Below are 17,500 nucleotides of genomic sequence, written 5' to 3'. Positions count from 1 at the left end.
CCACCACTATCTCTCTCCCTCTCTCTCCACCCTCCCTCTCTCTCTCTGACACAAGACTGAAATCATACTGATCGTTGGTTAACCTGTCATGTTGCACCTACTGTCTAAATAATCCTACCTTTTGTGCACGTGAATCTGGTGTCATTTGTTGGATGCTGTTTGTTCAAATTCAAACTGCGTTTCGCTGATCGCTTATAAACCCTTCTCTATACTACTTTGTATGCTGCATATGAGGCCATAAGTACCTTCCTGATACCCTTCTGTGTGTTGAGTTGTTGAGGACCACCACAGCCCTTGTGTTTAACCACAGCAAGGCGTTTCTTATACATGTGTATGCATGCGCGCGCGCGCGCACATGTGTGTGTGTGTGTGTGTGTGTGTGTGTGGGTGTGTTTTTGTTTTTTTTTCTTTTTGTTTTTTTTTGGTTTTGTGTGTGTGTTTGTGTATGTATGTATGTATGTATGTATGTATGTATGTACGCGTGTGTGCGTTTATGTTGGCGTATGCTTGTGTGTGTATTCATACTGAGTGCGCGTGTGCATGGCAGACACAAAAGACAGACAGACAGACAGAAAGGAGAGGGAGGCAATCAAGGAGAAATGGTGGTGGAGGCACAGAAGGAAAACGGGGGACGGATGTGGAGTGCGAAGGGCAGAGAGGAGAGAGAGAGGAGGAAGAATGACAGACAGACAGACAGACAGACAGACAAACAGACAGAACAGACAAACACACATAGGTAGACAGTGACAGTCAGACAGGACAGACAAAGCGACACAAAAAGAAGGGCGGGGGGAGAGAGAAAGAGAGGGACTGAGGGAGAGAGAGTGAAAGTGTGAGAGAGAGAGAGACAGACAGACAGAAACAGAGAGACACAAGGAGAAAATGGAACTTTAAAGTTGGAACCATTCAGTAAAGCTTTGGATTTCCTTCGATGCTCTGAGTCTTTTCCAGCCACGCCACCGAGGGAGGATTAGATCCGCATTGTATTTAATCCCTTTCGCAAACATAAACATCAATGTGTGGCTTTTCGCTCATCGACCATTAAGGAATAAGATGTAAATTAGAAAGCACACACACACACATACGCACGCGCACGTGCGCCAACATGAACACTGAGCACCCACACAGGCGCGCACGCGCGCGCGCGCGCGCGCGCACACACACACACACACACAAACACACGCGCGCACGAGACAGAAATATACATAATGGTGGGGAGTGCTCGAGAATAGCAAATCCTGAATAGGTACTTAGGCACTAAAAGAAAGCAAACTTGGCCGTCAATGGCTGGCTATATTGACATCAACATTCTCTCTGTCTGTCTGTCTGTCTCTCCCTCTTTTATCCATCCCTTCCTCTCTCTTTCTTTGTCTGTGTTTCTGTCTGTCTGCCTCTGTGTGTGAGCCTCTCTCTGTGTGTGCATGTGCGTGTGTGTGTATGTCAATTTTAATTTTTGTGCACAGTTTCTGACCTATGTTAGGTGGTTCTCGACTCTTTTCTTGGAGGTGGTGGTGGTGGTGGTACTGTACCTAATTTTGATATCGATTCAGTCGCTGCATTGATGTGCAGCCAGCATGTGATAGTTCACAAATCCGTCTTTCCATTTGTAGGCCTTCTGCAATCCGAATCTCAACACATACACACATTCGCACACACACAACACACTCACGCACACACACACTGACACACACGCACACACACTGACACACACGCACATACACACACTGACACACACACACGCACACACACACACACACACACTGACACGCACGCACATACACACACACACTGACACACACGCACACACACACACACGCTCGCACACACACACACACACACACACACACGCTCGCACACACACACACACATTGACACACACACACACATACACAACACACACACACAACACACACACTGACACACACACACACACTCCTCACCACGAGAGTCCCCGCCATGCTCCTGGACGGGGAGGATTTGGGGGTCACGCGGGGGTCAAACTTGGTGATGGGGGAGGACGGAAGTGACGCGTCCTCTTCCTCCGTCGTCCGCTGGGCGGCGCTGGAGGTACTTCCGCCGCTGCGCGTGCGTCGCACCGACTGCTTCCGGAGAGGCGGGCGATGCTTGCGCACCAAGGTACCTGATGAGGAGCATCAATGACTGTCCATGGACATTTGGGAGCCTCCCATCAACAAATAAAAGTGAATGAATAGGTGAATAAATAAATAAATAATTAAATAAATAGATAAACAAACAAACAAACAAACAGATCATGGCAATAAAATCGTATGTAAAAAAAAAAGTAATAAAACAAAAACGAAAAATAAAGAACGGAAACAAAATACAAGAAAAAAAAGGACAAAGAAGACACACACACACACACACACACACACACACACACAGAGTCAGTGAGAAAACTGAAGATAAAAAGATATAGAACCTCAGGCAACGGAATGTCTGACAGTAGCTGTAAATATATATTTTTCCCAAAGTGCTCACACACACGCACACACACACACACACACACACACAGCATAAATTAACAAACAAAAAACACGTAAGATAAAAGAAAACAGAAAAAGAAAAGAAAAGAGAGAATCACAAAAAAGGGGGAGGAAGGAAAAATGCGTAAGAGGAAGACAGGAGAGAAAAATCCTAAAATACAAAACGAGCAAGCAGGGGGGAGGAGACAACAAAAAAAAAAAGCAAGAAAAAGAAAGAAACGAAGAAAATATAATGGAATGCATGGTAGTGAACATCCCACAAAACATTCCTGTTTTGAGGAGCCGAAGAAAGACAGGGGTCTTGCAGCGTAGTATAACAATGAAAATCCCATAGCTATGCATTCCTGCCCTCCCCCTCTCCTCCCCATCCCCTCCCCTCCCCCACCCCACCCACACAACCTCGTACCCTTCACCTTCGTCTGATGAAGACGAGAGGAAAGAAAGCGTAGAGGTGACGAAAGGGATCGAGGAGAAGAATAGAACAATTTAAAAAAAAAAAAAAATGGGAGAGTGAGAAGGCGGAAATGAGGAAGAGGAGGAGCAGGACTCAGAAGAAGAGAGAGAAAAGGGGTAAAAATCTGGAAGTCAAAAGGAGCATATAGGGAGAGAGAAAATAAAGGCTTCCAAACCCAGTGTTTCACCTACGTCCATGCTTCGTACTGCAAGTGTAAAAAAAAAAAATTGTTACAGTGTAAAGCTCAAAAGTTATTCATCCATCCATCCATCCATCTCTCTATCTCTCTATCTCTCTATCTACCTACCTACCTGTCTGTCTGTCTGTCTAATCATTTATTTGCATATTCGCTGAGATCTTTTTTTATCTGCAATATAGCCAAGATATTCACAACAAGAACAACAACAACACAACAAATATTGCCGCTGTTGCTGGAGCTACAAGTGCTAACCAGAAGCCGTGGGAAAGTGGTTGGAGTTACACACCGACTACCGGGAAAGAGGGATGAGGTGCGGGGCCGGGGAGGAGGGGCGCGGAGAGACATGGTTTCGACATATATACTGTGGGGAAGAGAAAGAAGTCCAGGTACAGAATGGTGACTGACAGCCTGACCTGTAAGCTCTATGTTATCTCTGTGAGGTGACAACCTGACCTGTAAGCTCTGTGTTATCTCTGTGAGGTGACAACCTGACCTGTAAGCTCAGTGTTATCTCTGTGAGGTGACAACCTGACCTGTAAGCTCTGTGTTATCTCTGTGAAGCGACAACCTGACCTGCAAGCTCTGTGTTATCTCTGTGAGGTGACAACCTGACCTGTAAGCTCTGTGTTATCTCTGTGAGGTGACAACCTGACCTGTAAGCTCCGTGTTATCTCTGTGAGGTGACAGCCTGACCTGTAAGCTCTGTGTTATCTCTGTGAGGTGACAACCTGACCTGTAAGCTCTGTGTTATCTCTGTGAGGTGACAACCTGATCTGTAAGCTCTGTGTTATCTCTGTGAGGTGACAACCTGACCTGTAAGCTCAGTGTTATCTTTGTGAGGTGACAACCTGACCTGTAAGCTCTGTGTTATCTCTGTGAGGTGACAACCTGACCTGTAAGCTCTGTGTTATCTCTGTGAGGTGACAGCCTGACCTGTAAGCTCTGTGTTATCTCTGTGAGGTGACAACCTGACCTGTAAGCTCTGTGTTATCTCTGTGAGGTGACAACCTGACCTGTAAGCTCTGTGTTATCTCTGTGAGGTGACAACCTGACCTGTAAGCTCTGTGTTATCCCAAAGAGGTGACATCTTCACTGACGAGCATGCAGTCAATCAAGGGAGCAAATGGGAATATAGAAACATAAATAGTCCGGTTTCATCCACCTCACGGAGCAGTGAACATCGACGCAAGATCAGTAACAGAACTGCCAAGGCCAGCGCCGCCTATGGGAGACTCCGTAGGAAGGTACGGTAGCGGACAGGACTCGGCCTTATCACCAAGCTGAAGGTCTTCCGTACTCACCATCCTTCTGTATGACAGCGAGACGTGGACTGTCTACAGCAGACACGCCAAACAGCCCTTGAGCTGCCTCCGCTGACTTCTCCCCATACGATGGCAGGACAAATTCCCAGACATGGAGGTCCTGGAACGGGCTAGCATCCACCTACAGAAAGCCCAAGCCAGATGGGTTGGCCATGTTGTCACGATGATGTCTGACAGTTGACTGCCAAAACAACTGCTGTACGGAGAGCCTGGCCATTGCAAGCGCTTAGCTTAGGGGTGGGAGTGGGGGCGGGTGGAGGGAGGGGTAGGAGAAACGCTTCAAAGGCTGCCGCAAAGATCTCAACATCATTTCCAGTAGCCAGGAATCGCTCGCTCTGGACCGCACAACCTGGCGAAGCTAGATCACTTAAAGGAGCGTACGAAGTAGAAGACAGACACAAGGCAGAGGCTCAGAGCAAACTCGCCGCGGGCAAGGCACGAGCTACTTCCACTTCCATTGCAGCACCTTCCCGCATGTTTGGCGAGCTTTCCAGGCCCGGGTTGGCATCAGCAGTCACCTCCGGTCCCAAAGCCACAGATCCCCCATCTGACAGTGAACGGTGAAGTGGTCATCTTCGATGAGGACAAAAAGCTGCAATACTTCACGAATGGGGGCCTGATTAAGTCTGCGATGAAGTGATTACTGTTGATGTCAGCATGGAACTCAAAGACTCGATGGTTAACAACACACATGAACGACGATGAAACTGAGATCATGTCAGTAGGAATGTCTTTAGAATGAAAATTTGTCTCTGAACGTCCTCTCTTAAACTCGCAGTCTTTAGTATTCCATTCTCTCAAAAAGTAATTATCTTGGTGTAATCCTTTACAGCAGTCTTATCATGGAAATCACAATGCAATCACATTAATGCTGTATGCAAATCTGCTTTCCTTGAAATGCGCAGAATCGGTCACATCAGGAGATCTCTCTCCCTAACTGTCACATAATCCATCATGTCTGCCTCTGTCCTCTGACTCGTAGATAACTCTTTGATAGCTGGCCTCCAAGATGTTAAACCTGAGCGACCTTCAACTAGCACAAAACAATACTGAGCGGCTTGTGTTCCAAAAACGTATGCGAGACCATGCCACTCCTCTAGTGAGATCACTTCACTGGTTACCTTTCCGAGCCAGAATGGAATAACAAGATTGCAACTGTGTGTTATCAATGCACCCATTGCACTGCTTCCTCCTATCTCTCTGACATCATTAATCCATGCCAGCCACCTGGAACCCTCCGTTCCACTGAAGCTGGGCACCGTGATGTTTCACTCATCAAGTTAGAGCAGTATAGAACGCGTTATTTTCTAATAATGATCCCAACTTTCTAGATTTCTCTTCCAAAACATATGCGTGATTTCTCCCCTTTTTTCTTCGTCCAAAGTACATACAACTGAAAACCGTTCTTTTCACGATTTTTTTGGAAACGAAATAATGAGTGAGATAGATATGCATCTGTGTGGTTGTGTGTTGGTGTATATGTTCTGGTGTGTGTGTGTGTGTGTGTGTGTGTGTGTGTGTGTGTGTGTGTGTGTGTGTGTGTGTGCGCGTGCGTGTGTGTGTGTGTGTGTGTCGGGTCGGCGGGGGGATGGGGGTTGGGTGAGTCAATACGTGTTGTGTTTTTGTTTTTTGACGGGTTGGGGGATCCTGGGACAAGGGGGAGAATAAAATATATGTCAGGTTTTGTATAAAAGTGATACATCCCTTCAGACAGACGTGTTAGTGCTGGGACTGACTACGGCAGAACGAGCCAGGGTGCAGCAGCTATACATGGACAATTCGGGACGAGGGGCTCACATAATGCGACAGGAATGCGACACACACACTCCAACCCTCGAACGCTTCCGACCCTCTCCCACTTGCCACCACCCTCCGCCCTTATCCCTTATGTGTCCCCTCTTCTCCACATCCCGCCCCCATTCATCTCCCCACACACATTCTTCCCAGACCACTGCATACCTTTACGTGTGAGCATAGACATGATGACGAAGATGCACTATCAGTCATCCCAGCCAGAGCAGTCAAGCAGTCGCGTTCAGCCTCAGTCTTATCGGCCAGTTGGCGAACAGCTGAGGTCCTCGCCAGCTAGTCTGAGTCGTGAAGCGGTACACAGCGGGGAGCAGCAGCAGCAGCAGCAGCGGCAGCCGAAGAGAAGGACTGAGGGCAGCGACTGGGTGGTGGTGGTGGTGGTGGTGGTGGTGGTGACGGTGACGGTGGTGGTGGTTCTCATCGTGATGGAGGCGTCTCTCTGTTGCTGCTGAGGGGCGGTGACGCGAGTTTCAGTGATACATCTGGAAAAAGAGAGAGAGAGAGAGAGAGATAGAGAAAAAAACAGAATGTTTTCTTTTGTTGTTTTTTGTTTGTTTGTTTGTTTTTGTTGCTGCGATTGATTGGTTTTGGTAGGTGTTTTGTTTTTTTGTTTGTGATCGTTATTTTGTTTTTGGTGTTTTTGTTCTGTTCTTGTTCCTTTGTGTATTTTCTTCTTTTTGGTGGGTGGTGGGGGGTATGGATGGGATGGGGTGGGTTGGCGAGGGGGGGGGGGGGATGCGGAGGGTTGATTTTGTCTTTGCTTCGGGTTTTGTATCTTTTCTTTTGTTTTGTGTATGTTAAGATTGTGTTTCTGTTTGTTTGGTTTGCTTGTTTATTTGCCTTTTTTGTGTTCGTTTCTTTTCGTTGGTTTTTGTTTTGTTTGTCTTGTTCTGACAAAAAAAGAAGATGATTAAATCGAAAATGGATCCTCTTCTCTCACACAAACACACACACGCACACACCACACACACACACACACAGACCCCCCGCACCCCCCCTTCACCCCCCCCCCCCCCCCCCCCCAACACACACACACACACACGACGGATTGGGAGGAACAGGCAAGAGCGAAACTGAAAGCTGGAAGGAAAGAGAGAGTGAGACAGAGAGAAAGACAATGTCAGAGACGCAGAGAAACGGGCAGTAAGTTATGGACACGGGTACAGACAGACAGACAGACAGAGAGAGAGAGAGAGAGAGAGGGAGAGACTGAAACAGACCCAGAAGACAGGAAGAGACAGAGGCACACAGATTGCATTTCAAGCGAATATGACAGAAACTGAAATTGCAGCATCTCCTTTCATTATCATTACGCTCAACATGATATGAAGATGACGAGGTGATGTATAATATACACATGACTGAGTAATCTTGTGTGTGTACGTGCAGATAATTTTCTGTCAATTTAGAACAGTGGTCTCCTGGGCTGGTCAGTGCCGACTGTGTGTGTGTGTGTGTGTGTGTGTACGTACGTGTGTGCGTGCGCGTGTGTATGCGATCATGTGTGTGTGTGGTGTGTGTGTGTGAGCGAGTGAGCGAGTGAGTGATCGCGTGCGTGTTGCGCGCACACATGTGTTTAGGTGGGGAACTGCCTGGATATCTTTGGTGATGATCAATGTTAACCAAAGAAAAAAAACAAACAAAAAAACAAAAAAAAAAACAGCACCACTGCTGCTGCTGCTGCTGCTGTTGCTGCAACTATACTACTTCTACTACTACTGCTGCTGGTGCAACCGCTGGTGCTGTTGTTGCTGCTGTTACTGCCTCTACAACCACAGTCCTGCTGTTCCAGTTACTGCTGCTGCTGTCATTGCTGCTATTACTATTGGTGCTGCTGCTTTTCAGCTGCTACAACTATTGCTCTGCTACTGCTACTATTACTATTGACACTGTCATTGCATCTCTTGATGCTGCCTACTGCTGCTAGTGTTGGTCAGTACTACAACTACAGCTAAAGCAGTGCGACTATTCTGAAGTGATAAAACCGGTGCCAAAAATAGAACATCATTTCTAAAAATCCACATGCAATTTTCTTTCGTTTTAATTAAAGCGATACTGCGATGCAACATAAACTGTTGAGTCGAAGGGATAGCTCCCTGAAGCCCAATCTACGATACCCCCCTCCAACCCCCCCCCACCCCCCACCGCCCCCCCAATATTCTCAACACCCTCGCGACCACACAAGCGAGTTTTTACCTCCTCTTTTTTTCCTTTCCTTTTTCTTTATTCCGCCCCTCGTCACACGCACCCCCCCCCCCCCTCCGCATCACCCTCTTTCGCCATTAACATATGAATGTTTGCCGACAGGTTAATGTAGGCATGTACCTTCTCCACAGTAAGCTTTATAGCCAGCAATCTCGTTTTTCTTTCTGGTATTCACAAATAATTTTCACAGCGCAGTAACATCACTAAAGGAGCAAGTCAAAATTTACATCGTACACATACATCACAGTAAGCGGTGAAAAGAAAAAAAAAGTTAATAGGCAAAAGCTCTCCTTAGAATGCCTTCCTCCATCGTTTCTGATAACCAGTGTCCACACAAGCGAAGTACTGCAGTCCGGACAGTTCCCTTCGCTGACATACGCACAGCAAAAACAACAAACAAACAAACAAAACAACAATAACAACAACAACATCAAAACACACTGTGTTGCATGTTGTGCAGGAAGTGCACCCTCATATATTACTCTGAAGATTTTTTCTAAAGAAATAACGCAGCAACAACAACAAAAATCACATACTGAAAATCAGGGGGGAAATAGAGAGAGAGAGACAACACAAGACGAATCAGGAAAAGACAAAATTCTCTATTTCCGAGGAAAATTGACACCTTTTTTTTTTCATCCAGTGCCCGGCCAATGTTAGGTGTTCTCTCTCAAAGAAGACAAAATAAAAAGCAAGCAAAAGGGGAGGGAGAGGCACAGAGAGAGAGACAGAGACAGAGACAGAGACAGACAGAGAGACAGAGATGGATTAAAGAGAGAGGCAGTGAGAGAGACAGAGAGACGCACAGCCAAAATCACATTGATATTATTTTACACTGTCCATGGGAAATGAAACTGTGTTCTACGAAGGATTTTTTTGTATAGAAAAACATTCAGCAGCAACGAACAGAAATGAGACAGAGAGACAGACAGACAGAGACACACACACACACACACAGGGACAGAGACAGACGGACAGACAGGGAGACAGAGAGAGACAGAAAAAGACTTCCAGGTAAAAAACAACAACAAACACTCCCAGTGCTATCCAGTGCTATCTGCTTTGGAAAAAAAATTCCCCGCGGATATTTTCCCTATGAATTCACTTCCCTTTGGAAATCAACATTCACCTCTTCAATCTGGAAAGAAAAAGGCTTCTACGAAAAAACAAATAAAACATACTACTACTACTAATGATGATGATGATGATGATGATGGTGATAATTATAATCATCATCATCATCATCATGCTACAACTACTACTACGAATGATAATAATAACAAACAGACCACCGTGTTTTCTATGTACGGAATAGACATGATTATTCTATCTGTAGTAATGCTTTTTCTTCAGGTGTAGAGAATTGTTCAAAGAGTCGAAATGCGGTTGTTGTTTTTTTTCTTTTTCTCAACTTGCACGTCGATTGGGAAACAACGTGAATCCAAAGAATCTCGGCAGAATATTGATTTTATGTAAGCTCTCAATTGTAATTACTGACACCGACCAGGGAGAGGGAATATTTTTATCCTAGGAAAATATCGCTGCCACAGTGGTGTTTTTTTTTTCTTTCAGTGCATGCATGCATGCGTGCGTGCGTGCGTGCGTGCGTGCGTGTGTGTGTGTGTGTGTGTGTGTGTGTGTGTGTGTGTGTGTGTGTGTGTGTGTTGTTGTGTTGTTGTTGTTGTTGTTGTTATCCCCTGGCAACATCGGCAGTTCTACTATTCAGCAAAGGAGTCAAAATACTGACGCCCTGGCCACAGCTAGCAAAGAACAGATTAATTCTGCACTCCGGATGACGACGTCGACAACAACAACAACAACAATAATAATAATAATAGTATTCACACAGCTCTAAATCCTATGCGGAAACAAATCAAACCGCTTTCACAGCAAACGTACACACGTAATCACGACTCTGAAACAGAGGGATAAAAGTGAAAACTTACGAATAAAATGTAGACAGAGGACAAAAAAAAGAAGAAACAAACAAAAAACCCCACCAGAAACCCAAACTAGTAGACGAAAAAAAGGGAGGGTGTGAAAGAACTATTTTGGAATAAAGGTTTTAAGGCCAGACTTTTAAAGAGCTGAGTGCAGGGATTTGGCGAACCAACTTGACATCCTCGGGTGTGTGTTTTTTTTTTTGTTTTTTTTAATGGTGTCCCTAAGCCTCTTCTTCTTCTTCTTTTTTTAAGTCATCTATGGGATCAGGAGGAGTATGAGAAGTCTGTCAGATGGGAGCGTGGACAGAGAAGCAATCATGACAGCATCTTCCTGTTTTAGCTGTCTCTCTCTCGCCAGAAGACTGAACCATTGGGGTTTGATCTATCTGGAAGGGAAAAAAAAAACCCAACAGATTCGAGGTAACTGGTTTAATTAATCAGCCACGCAGAAGCGATTTATGAGGGCGTGTTGCTGATGTTGCACGAGCACAACCAAGAGCGTTATTATCATGTTACATGGTCCACGGCACATTAAAAACAACAATTCTCGACGGTTTATTTAAGGAAATAAAAGAAAAATGACGAGAACAACTGGATTGAAAAAAAAACCCAAAAAACCGAAAGAAAGGAAGAAATAAGAGAAGGGGAACACAAGGGTGGGAGGAGCGAGAAGGAGAGGGGTGGGGGTTGGGGGGGGGGCACGGAGAAGCATCCCACTGGGCCTCTGAGGCCGGCAGTTCAAGGCAGTCAGCAAACACGTCAGCCCGCTGACAACACCGGCAATAGCTGGCGAAGAAAGGGTTAATATTGCACTCGGGCTGGCAGTTCGAGACGCTGGGCGGATTGCAAAGCCAATACACCTTATAGGCTCGACGCCTGCAGGCCTCTTTAGTCTTTTCTCTTTTTCTCTCGTGGAAACGGATGGGGACGGCACGGACATCAGGGATGGGGATGAATGGAGTTATCAATTCTCACAGCCACTCAAAGCTTCTTATTCTTGGTGGCCTGTTTTTTTTCTGTCCTCTCATAGAAATAGTATACACAACGCAATGGTGGATCAAGGGTGGAAATGGATTGAAGTGTGGGCTGGATGAATCCTGACGGACATTCAGTTGTTTTTAACTTCTTGTGTAAGTGAGCTCTTACTAAAAAAAACAAAAAAACAAAAACAAGCCCACTGTATGCCAAGACTTTTGACCCATCTTGATAATGAAATATGTGAATCAGTGTTCCAGGAATACTGGCAACAAAATACTTTCTGTACCAAAACATCCACCTTAATCAGTCTTCAAAAATGAAACCGGCAAATTGTTTCATTCCATTTTCAGCAACACAGGAACGAAATACGTAGTTTTGTGGCAGTTAGACGTTGCAATCTATTACCGTGGCCGCAGGTACACAGAGGCACGCACATACACACATCTTCTCTCATTACCGCATTCCCCTATTCATATTTCATCTCTCAGGCTGTCAAGCACAGCAGACAACAGTAACTGCCCACACAACCTGGAACGCTTTTTAACGATCCCTGACAGATCTTGCTGTCATCCAAGGATTTATTACATCCCTTTGTTTTTTCGGCATCGTTTGTGTTGGGGTAGCTGTTAGATACACATGTATGTTAAAATGTATGTATGCAGAGTGTGTGTGTGTGTGTGTGTGTGTGTGTGTGTGTGCGTGCGTGGTCACATTTTGGTGTGTGTATGTAACATAGATATGTTTTATGTTAACAAAAGCGTTTTTGTAAAGCACCTAGAGCAGATTCCTGGATAGTGTGCTATATAAGTATCCATTATTATTATTATTATTATCGTCACCTCCCCTCCCCTCCTCGTCCTCTGCCCTCCCCTATCCAGCATCTGCTCTCCACGACCCCCCCATCCCCCCCCCCCCCCCCCCCCCTCCCCCCGCACACACACCTCTTCAACCACCCAATCACACCTCACCTGTGATTTCTACCAATTAATTTTTATTGAGGAAGTTAGCTGGTCTGGTTGAGGAAGGTTTAAACGCCGGAAGGAGAGGACAGGGCCCCGCCTTCCTGAACCGAGCCCCAGACACAGTGGATATTGATTCACTGCCCGGATGGTCGTAAAAGGCTACAGAACCTTTACACATGTAAAAGCCGATTCACGTCTGTCTCTCCTTACAATCTGGACTGGGCAATGTTAATATTACCATGCCTTTGCTCCCGAGTGCTCAAACCCATTTAGACATGCGCGTTTTAGACACGCGCTTTGGCACTCACGCATCTACACAAGCGTGCGCGCACATACACACTCGGTTTATCCACCTATCTCTCTCTCTACACACACACACACACACACACACACACACACACACACACTCTCTCTCTCTCTCTCTCTCTCTCTCTCTATATATATATATATATATATATAGAGAGAGAGAGAGAGAGAGAGAGAGAGAGCGTACGTATATGTGGTATATGAGTGTGTTTCTTCTTTCTTCTTTCTTTCTTCTTCTTCTTCTTGATCTCTTCTTTACCTTGAACAAATCACCCTGACACAGTCGCCGTGATGAACTGAGAGTCAAGCAATAACAATGACGATACAAATAACTCCATGACGATCATTACTACTGTTTCTGCTCCCACTGCTGGTGGTGCTGACCACGCGTACACTTTCTTCAAAATAAAAACACCGAACATCATCGACAATAAAAACAAAAAAACAAAAAAAAAGAAGAAGAAGAAATAGCAAAGAAAAACGCTTCTGAAATACACGCGCATACAATGCCCTGCATTTCTTTTCAATGTAAACTGCAAATACCATGCAACATGAACCGCCTTCTTGAACCGATCGCCCACTAACACTTGGGTAAATGATCAAACAATCTTTTCCAAAAACGCACGGTCACACAGTCAATGGTAAAAGAACTGAAATACCCTTTTCTCTTAAAAAAAACAACACCCAACTTCTCATGAAATAAAATAGAAATAAACAAACAAGTGGAAAGTGGATTACTTAAATGCAATTTTTTTTTTTAAACTTCCGAAACGGGAGATGGACATAGCAAGCGTATGGAAGGGTTGGGAAGGCGACGGGTGGAACAAGGGGTTGGGAGGGAGAAGGAAAAGGTAACTCAGAATGCCCAAGACGAAGTTTGAAGTTGCTGACATGTCAACAGGCTCATACACAGACAATGGCACAAACCGAGAAAGGATTAATAATGCACTCTTGCTGGCATTTCGGATGTTCGTTTGACTCGTCAAGTCAATGCGCCTTTTCGGAGCGGTGTTTCCGAGGCTCTTATTCTTTCTCTCTCTTTTCTTTTTGACGTTTCTTTTTGCAAACTCTTGTAGATATGAATCACTGCCCTGCTTGACCCAATACATCAAAGTTTAATCACTCTATCCTTGCAGACGTTCCTTTCCGCAATCTCTTGTTGAAAGCACAGTCTAACAGAAGAAAGACCAATACGTTAAGATTAGAACCATTTTGAAAATGAAATCGGGGAACTGGTTTTCCCAGCTGTAGAGGAACGAAGTATAAAAGTGCATACGCGCTCATGTCATGTGCCCGCGCATGCGTACACACGTGCCCGTGTGTGTGTGTGTGTGTGTGTGTGTGTGTGTGTGTGTGTGTGTGTGTGTGTGTGTGTGTTTATGTTGGAAAATGGTTGTGGTGTTAGAACCCCAATCAATGCACTAACAGCAAGTGCGGCAACAATATTAAAAAAAACAACAAAAAAACCCAGGAATTACTGATTCTGTTTTTGTTGCTAGTGCTGCAACTACAAGAACTATCGCTACTTCTACTGACACCGACTAATGTTATAATTCTTTGATAAAATAAATGATCGTTTACCGAAAACGTATCCACGGAAACTCTTAGTCCTTGTTAAACGGTTACTGATGAAAACGGGCATCATTTTTTGTAATCGTTCCCTTAATGACATCAACAATCATATTATCACGCAAAGTCTTGCGTGGAAAGGTAAAAGAAGTAACCACTTAAAAAAAAGTAGGAAGAAAATATCAATAAAAACAACCAAAAATCAGCAACAACAAGGAACAAGCAAATAAGTGTTTTGGGAAGATAGAGGGAGCTGAACACAAGGAGAGCAGAGAAGATGGGAAGGAGGGGGTAGGAAAGAGTGGATGGAGAGGCAATGGCAGCTCACTGTGCATTGCCGGTGTTGCTGCGCCTGGACATGTCTCCAGTCAGTGTTTGGACCCCACTGGAGTCTGCCCAGAAATATTACCCTTGGGCTCGTTTTAAAGCAGGTCATTTTTGCCACATATTGACTACAACCCGTTTTCCATTGGGATGTTTTCATTTTCCAAAACGAGTTTTTCATAACAAGTTTTTTTATTTTGCTTTTTAATCAAAATAAATCTTGGGGGCAGGGGATGGCGGGGGGCGGGGGGGGGGGTCATTTCGGGGCTGAATAATGACTCCAGCACATGTCCCCACACTCCCTCCCCAAAAAGACTCCAGGGGAGTCATTTCGGGGCCAGTAATACTGTGCCAAAATGACTCCCCGTTGAGTTATTTCCGACTAGCCCTAAACACCACCCACTCATGTTCGTGCGGATTTAATGCTGTATCGCCTCTGAATGACTTCTGGAGTGGAAAAGATACCAGCCCACACTGAGTCATCAGGGAGTGCTTTCGGGACAAGGACTGGGGTGTTTGGGGGCTGCCCAAAATTAACTTTTTTTTCGTTCGTTCGTTTATTTATTTATAGTCTGTTCATCTAAGATGATGATATTAGACTGAAAATAAATATTATTATTATTATTTGGATCATTATCATTTTTATCATAATGATTGTTATTATTAATTAGAAATCGACATTTCTGTATATTAGAATGAAAAGGGGGGTGGTTGAGGTGGATGGGAGGTGGGGGGGGGGGGGCAAGGGGAGGGGACTAAGAAAGGAAGAGAGAGGGAGAGAGAGAGAACAGAATGTGGAAAAGATAGAGTACAAAATCTAAAATGGAGAGGATGAGTGCCAGTGATCGGAGGAAGAAAAAACAATACTGGAAGGGAGTGTGTGAGAGGCGGGACGGGGGAAGCGGGATTAGGACCAAAAAAAAAAATCCATTTTTTCAAAACCAGTAATATACAAATTTTATTATTCATAATCATTTTGATAAAATTGCAATTCAAAAGGCCTGGAGTGAAATCATGGCAAGATAGGAGTCTCCCCGGGCTGACTACCTACTGGAGTCATTGTAGACCTTCCCCAGAAAGACTCCGCAAAGTTAATACTTGGGGTCATTCTAGTACATCATCACACTGGCAGGTCGATTCAGCAAAAGTCGACGGCCTGACACACAAGACAGTGGCTCGTGCGAAGAAAGAGTTAGTATTGCACTTCGGCAGGAATCCGTGATGTTCAGGCGGATTGAAAAGTCAATATACCTTATCAGGCGCCATGACATCAAGCCTCTTATTTCTTTTTCTTTCCCTATATAAGGGACAACACACCAAAGGTACAGGATTAGGGGTGGAGCTGGAGTAATGAATTCTCACAGTCTTTCTATTTTGCAGTATCGAGCAGAATGCGTTGTCACGGTTGCAAACCAGCGATTTAATCCATATAGAAAATGAAACTCATATTGGTTTTGCCAGCCACCGAGGAACGAACTGAAATGTGAATACACACGTGGATGTTAGCAGTGGTGGTGAATGAATATATAGGCAATAGGCGATACAGGCAACAAGTTCAATGACAATAACATAACAATACTGCTACGGTTACTTCTGTTGCTCCTGCTGCTGTTGCTTCTGCTACTGTTTCTTCTTCTGCCACATCTACTGTTGCTGATAAAAAAAAACAACCCACTGCTACTATTGACTGGTGCTACACTCTCTTCGGGAAAAAAACACCCAAAACGTAAGTGAGCTAACGTATGTAGGAGTTTCCTATACGAGTTGTTCAAATGAACTGACCACCCTCTGAAAATTGATCAACGAACCCCCTGAAAACTGTCGCATACCATCAACACGATTATCACTGATTAAGTTCTTACCTTTGCAAATGCACTCACAACGCGCAAAGAATGTCTAAAATGATCTGCAGGAAATGAAAACAAAAATTAGGGAAAACTACGGTGAACAAAAAGTTGTTTTTTGATAATCAGTCTCTCTCTCTCTCTCTCTCTCTCTCTCTCTCTCTGTGTGTGTGTGTGTGTGTGTGTGTGTGTGTGTGTGTGTGTGTGTGTGTGTGTGTGTGTGTGTGTGTGTTTCTTTAGTTTAGCGTCTTTTAAGTATTTAGGGATAGGAGACGAGTGTGTGTGTATCTGCTTGCGTGTGTATGTGTGCTGTGTGTGTGTGTGCGCGTGTGTGTGCGTGAATATGTGTGTGTGTGTGTGTGTGTGTGTGTGTGTGTGTGTGTGTGTGCAGGGGTGAGCTAAGGGTGGAAAGGGGAAGTTTAGAGGGAGGGGATAAAGGAAGCGGAAACAGCCAGTGATATTCTTCCCACAATGCCTTCGCAGACTCACAGTATAAATCAGGAAATGAAAACAAAATCCATCCTCCTTGAGGATTTTAAATAAAATCACCAGAGCAAACAAAAAGTATAAAATATAGAAAGTCTTTCGAGAAAAAAACAAAAACAAACAAAAACAAAACAACAGGGTTGGGGTGGGAGCTAACAACCAGCGGGACGAAGACAGCACAGAGATGGAGGGAAAGACAACCCGGTGGAACGTGCCACCAAGTTCCATTCAGCAAAAAAAACGTCAACGCACCCCGTCACACTGGCAGCACGCGGTGAAGAAAGAGTTAAAATTGCACTCCGGCTGGCAGGTCGGACGCTGGGCGGATTGAAAAGTCAATACACCTTTCGGAAGCGATGCTTTCAAGTCTCCTATTCATTTTCGTTTCTCTCACAGAAACGGGCGGGACGACACGCTAGAGACTCAGGAGATGGGTGGACGTACTAAGCAGGGAGCTGTGGGCTGAATGAATCCTGACAGACATTCTGTTTATCCAGGCTTTTTTTTTTCTTTTATATATAAAGAGCAGTCTTACCAGACCCAATACCTTCAGATTCAACCCATCTTAAAAAAAAGAGAGAGAGAGATATGAAAT

At 44.8% G+C, this 17,500-nt stretch overlaps 1 protein-coding gene across 1 annotated transcript in view; it reads right to left on the bottom strand.

The window, feature by feature from the left end:
- LOC143299198 (transmembrane protein 272-like) overlaps nt 1–6,574 on the bottom strand; it is a 36,479-nt gene extending 29,905 nt beyond the window's left edge. The window contains exons 1-2 of the mRNA XM_076612367.1: nt 6,439–6,574; nt 1,941–2,140 (exon numbers count right to left, since the gene is read on the bottom strand). Of these exons, the coding sequence (XP_076468482.1) occupies nt 1,941–2,140; nt 6,439–6,460 (222 nt within the window). The 5' untranslated portion in view covers nt 6,461–6,574. The remainder of the gene's footprint in view (nt 1–1,940; nt 2,141–6,438) is intronic.
- Nucleotides 6,575–17,500: the final 10,926 nt, after the last annotated feature.

Source organism: Babylonia areolata, chromosome 24 (genome assembly GCF_041734735.1).
Source record: "Babylonia areolata isolate BAREFJ2019XMU chromosome 24, ASM4173473v1, whole genome shotgun sequence".
NCBI lineage: Eukaryota > Metazoa > Mollusca > Gastropoda > Neogastropoda > Buccinidae > Babylonia > Babylonia areolata.
This window is presented reverse-complemented; position numbering and strand designations above follow the sequence as displayed.